General features: G+C 28.7%; 1 protein-coding gene across 1 annotated transcript; it reads left to right on the top strand.

The window, feature by feature from the left end:
- The first annotated feature begins 2,648 nt into the window (after positions 1-2,648).
- On the top strand, positions 2,649-3,815 carry LOC131603193 (F-box/kelch-repeat protein At3g06240-like). The gene is made up of 2 exons (XM_058875507.1): positions 2,649-2,774; positions 3,108-3,815. The coding sequence occupies exons 1-2, from the start codon at positions 2,649-2,651 to the stop codon at positions 3,813-3,815; spliced, it is 834 nt and encodes a 277-aa protein (XP_058731490.1).
- The last annotated feature ends 1,544 nt before the right edge of the window (positions 3,816-5,359 follow it).

Genomic DNA, 5,359 nt, shown 5'->3' with positions numbered 1-5,359 from the left:
AATTTAATTTTTGTTATGTAAAAATATTTATTAAATTATTAGAAAATAAATTTATTTAATGTTTTTGAGGTATCATATCATAAATTTATTTAAAACTTTTGAGATATCATAATACTTTTGACATGAAACTGATGTGATGTGTCTTGGTCCACAACGATACATGAAAAGGATTTAAAAGGGAAAAGATTGGGTTATCCTGAATAATAGGGGAGTTGGAATTACAAAATTTCAATTTCTAACCTAAAACACACATTTGAGTGAATTTTACATAAATTCTAAAAAGTTCAAAAACAACTTACATAAACGATCGAGTGATTCATGAAACAGGCGACATTATCAAGAAATGGGCCCCTTTATAAATGTGCGGCTAAGGAGTCTATCATAAGGACAACATGCTACATTGCTTATCCTAATAAAATTTTGACGCCCCCTTTTAAGGGGGACACTTATATTCATACCAGCACATCATTCCTTAAGCACGAGGTCTTTAAGAAGGGCGAAGTGATATATCTTGTTTACCTTATGTGGAGCTCCTCAGACGAGACTTTAAGTTTAGTCCCTTAGACGAGACTTTAAGTTGAGACCCTCAGGAGAGATTTTAAGTTGAATTGTTGTTTTATGCTCTGCAGGAATCCTCTCATAGAGGTTTAGTATATGTATTACCCTCACTACTACTAAACGCGCAAACAACAATGCCTAAGTCACCATGGTTCTTCCAAACACCGTGGTGACATCTCTAAACTCAAGCGCTAACATTTTTTTAAATTAAAAATTGTTAGGATATAATAACGCTGGTTGAGCTAACTGTGGTACTACAATCAAGTTTTCATGGGTTCAAATCTCAACGCCCTAAAATATTTTATTCCTTTAACGTTAAGGCGTGTCTTTTATTTTTTATTCATTTTTATAAAAAAATTATAAGGGAAATCAATGCGGTTTTTTTCGCTCAACCGTTGCGATATATATATATATATATATATATATATATATATATATATATATATATATATATATATATATATATATATATATACCACGTTTGCTAATGACAACCGTTATGAAATAATTTACTCATATGTAAGCGAACTAACTCCCACTTCTTGACAGTATTGTAGTATCTTGATTTTGTATTTGCGGGGACTTAGTGATCAATGATGTTTGTTGGGTTGTTTAAGTCCGTTTATTTCTTCGTTGAACTTTATGCTCTTCTATTGTTTTCATGTTTTTCTTTTACTTAGCACCACTAAGGCAATCCAAAATGAGGCTTTTATTTTATTTTTTTGTAAACTAATATTAGTTGAATCGAATTTATTTTATGTTATGTAAAAAATATTTATTAAATTATTAGAAATAAAACTTTTTTAATGTTATTAAGGTATCATATCATAAATTTATATAAAATTTTTGAGATATCATAACAGTTTCCCATACATATACATATATTTATATAGACAAAATTTTGAGGTCCTAGGCAAAATCAGCCCCTAGGGTAGGTCTGCTTAGTGGTTTTCTTTGTAGTATTTTTATTATTATATTATATTTATAATAGAGTTAATTTTAACCAATAAAATATCTAGAAAAAAAATTACGACAACCTTATGTTTAATTTGTCTAGTTTATTTTGGAAATTTTTTATTCTATCCCATCTATTTTTCACCGTACCACACGAAATTTTAAAAACGCCTTTAAAAATCGGATATATATTTTCGATTCGCATCATATTAGACATGAACGTAGGAATAGTTGGGAACTAACCGGAAGTATAACTATGACTTAGAACCGTAAATATATTTCCAGTTCGCGGGACAACTAAAAGGCACGCTGTTTCTTCCCCTTCCATTACAGTTTCAAATATACACAAAACAGAAAATTCTCAATTTTATTTTCACCAAATCAACCACATTTGCAATCGAAGTTGTTAGAAATTATTAAGCATCAAAAACAAACTGCTTATTCACATTCAATGTGTCTTTTCCTACACAGCCTCCCAATTTTAATACAGAAGGGTAAACATTACTGATTTCTAAATATTTATTTCTAAACTAGAAGTAATAAATATTTATTCTTTGATGAGATATTTAATTTGTTTTTATTATTTTTAATATATAGTAATTTATATTTAAAATGTTAATCAAATTCCTTATAATAAAATATTCTATTTTTCGTGCCCTTTATTCATTTAACAAGGCAGACTAAAATTTGATATTAAAAACTAAAAAAAGTAATTGATTAAAATAATTATATTTAAAATTTTCATCAAATTCCTTATATTAAAATATTCTATTTATTTGTCCCTTATATTCATTTAATAAGGCAGTCTAAAATTTGATATGGAAAACTAAAAAGAAATTTTTTAAAATAATTATATTTAAAATTTTAATCAAATTCCTTATATTAAAATATTCTATTTATTCGTGCTTTATATTCATTTAACAAGGCAGACTAAAATTTGATATCGAAAACTAAAAGGAAATTTGTTAAAATAAAAGATGACATTGAAAATTTTCTAAAAAGAAATTTGTAAAAAATTTAAAGACTTACCAAGTAAAAAATATTGATATTCATTTAAAAAAAGCTTAAATGATGAGAAGGTTCATATGCTATTAGCACAAAAAACGATAAGAAAAAGACGAAGAGAAGAAAGGAGCATGGAGCAGAAGAAGATGGGAAAGAGAAAGACAAAGACGACAGCAACGAAATCTTATGTGCCTGGAGAACTGATAACTACAATCCTTCTAAATTTACCAGTGAAGTCTCTTATTCGTTTCAAATGCGTTTCTAAACAATGGTTTTCTCTTATCTCTGATCCCAATTTTTCCAAATTACATTTTCAACTTACAACACCAACTCGTAGAATTGAATTCATATCAAATGATTTACGCCAAACAGTATCTATAAACTTTGAAGAACAACTTGACTTAAAGAATGCTTCTGTTAAACGGTTCAATTTTTTGCATCCCCAACCTGATTCTCTTATTCAAATTATAAGTTCTTGTAGAGGCTTTATATTTTTCCAATATTCTTCCAGTTTCTGCATATTTAATCCATGCACCCAAGTTCACAAACAAATACCTTTAGCTCCTGGTGAATTTGAAACAAATTTAGAGTTACGTGATTTGTATTATCTATATGGTTTCGGATATGATCAGTTGAGAGATGATTACTTGGTGGTTTCATTGTCCTGTATTCTAGCCCAGGAAGATTTTTCACGTTTGGAATATTTCTCATTGAAAGATAACAAGTGGAAGGAAATTGAGGATACTTACTTCCTTTATACGATCGACAAGATAGAGCCCAGAGTGGGATCGCTCTTTAACGATGCTATTCATTGGGTGGCTTTACATTCAGATTCATTGATGAAAGTTATTATTGCATTTGATTTAACAGAAAGGAAACTTTTTGATATGCCTTATCCAAATGGTGTAGGCCATAAGTCTGATCATTATGAGTTTTGGGTATATCAAGAATTTCTTAGTTTATGGGCTATGGATTGTAAAAATAGTAGAATTGAAATATGGTTGATGAAAGAATACAATGTGAACTCGTCTTGGATTAAGGCTATTGTTTTCCCTGTGCAAATCCTATCTCCTCATCAATTTTCTCCAATATGCTCTACAAAAAATGGTGATATCATTGTAACAAATGGGACTAGATTATTGAGGTATAACGACAAAGGAGAGCTTATCGAGGGTTCCTCATACAGATGCTTTCCAGATAGTGCAGTTTCACGTGGATCCCCGTCGATAGTGTATACAGAATCTTTGCTTTCACTCCCTGGTGATGACACGCAAGCTTATGAAGATGATTCAGACTAGGATTATTAGGTTTTGAATTATTTTCTTGATTTATTGATGTGCAACAAAATACAAAGTTTGGTTTTATGTTTATTGGAAATGTTGATAGCTTTGTTTGTGTCATTAGTGTTATTTATGCATATGTAAATGTAATTGCATGAAATCAAGATTGTCAAATCTTTTACAAGTGATTGTTTTATTAATGTTAGTTATGTTAGTTGTTTTAATTTCACGAATAATATGCCAAACCTAAAACCTGTTATAGAGTCATTGTACTAGATTTTATAAAAATATGCTTCATTCGTAAAGATTTTAACAATAGCAATTATGGCAAAACACTTAAGCTTCTTAGAATCTGTTTTCTTTTATATTCTATTAAAGGAAGCAAAAAACTGGAGACTTTATGGTTTAGTTCAGATAGAAAACACATTTTTTACTGAACAAAACCGCTTGGGTTATGTAATTTCGAAGCAAACAGTTTAAAGGTTTTATTCTAAATAAAATCCCCGCCCGTAACTACCTTGCTGCATTTGACGTGTTCACAATGGTTGGATCTAAGATTAAACAATTTGGATTTTAAAATAAAAATATTGAATTTAAAATTTCAACCTCCTGATTTTAATCCAACAACTGTGAATATGTGAATGTATGAAGGTAAATATCGAATGCTGGGAAACCTGACTAGTCACTGCGTTCTTATGAATCTAAACCGAACTTCTCTAATTTTATCGTTCTATTAAAAGTTTCAATATTTTTTATGAAGGTTCGGTTGGTCATGTCTATTTCACCTTAATTATTTGTGCTGTATTTTTGGTGTTGTAGATAATTGCATTGAGGCAGGTTGAAGGCTTCTGACATTTAGCTGTCATACTGATTACTAAAGAAAATTGTAATAATTCTTTATTGTGTTTTCTATTCAGAAGTCTTAGAACTAGTTTTCATCCATTGACAATATAGATTTTTTTTTTATTTCATTCTATTGTTGATCCAACCATTTTTAGGGATTATGGTGGTTTTGTTATTGATATGTGTTTCAAGAATTTTCAAGGATAGATGGTTTTTCCTAAGACTACTTTTATCGTAGTTATTCAATTTCACTTTACAAAAGTAAAGAGATCTTATTTTAATTTCAAATTATCGTGGTTGATATGATGCAAGCAAGTGGTATGAAATGTATTACAAATTGCTACAAATTTCTTGAATTCTCTTAGATATAATGAATATGGAAATGTTAGAAGAACCTATAATTATTATAATACTAATATATATCATAAACATTCGGAAAGAATTAAAATAATTTAGAAATATTCACTATTATTGAGAGATTGGTGACTTGAACCTATAAATAAGCAATTGATACTTTATAATTGATTATCCAATCTCTTCGCTCTCGTAGTAACAACATTAACTTCTCTTCTTCTTTTTACTTCTCTTTTCTCCTCTTTCTCTATTAACATAAATAAAATAAAGCATTATGTGATTTTTTTTATAAATTTTTTTAAAAAGCACTACAAATATATATTCATATAATAGTTTAAAAAACAGTTTGTATTTAAAAAATTAAA

The sequence above is a fragment of the Vicia villosa genome, linkage group LG1 (genome assembly GCF_029867415.1).
Source record: "Vicia villosa cultivar HV-30 ecotype Madison, WI linkage group LG1, Vvil1.0, whole genome shotgun sequence".
Taxonomy (NCBI): Eukaryota; Viridiplantae; Streptophyta; class Magnoliopsida; order Fabales; family Fabaceae; genus Vicia; species Vicia villosa.
Note: the sequence above shows the minus strand (reverse complement) of the source record. Positions and strands in the feature narration are given on the sequence as shown.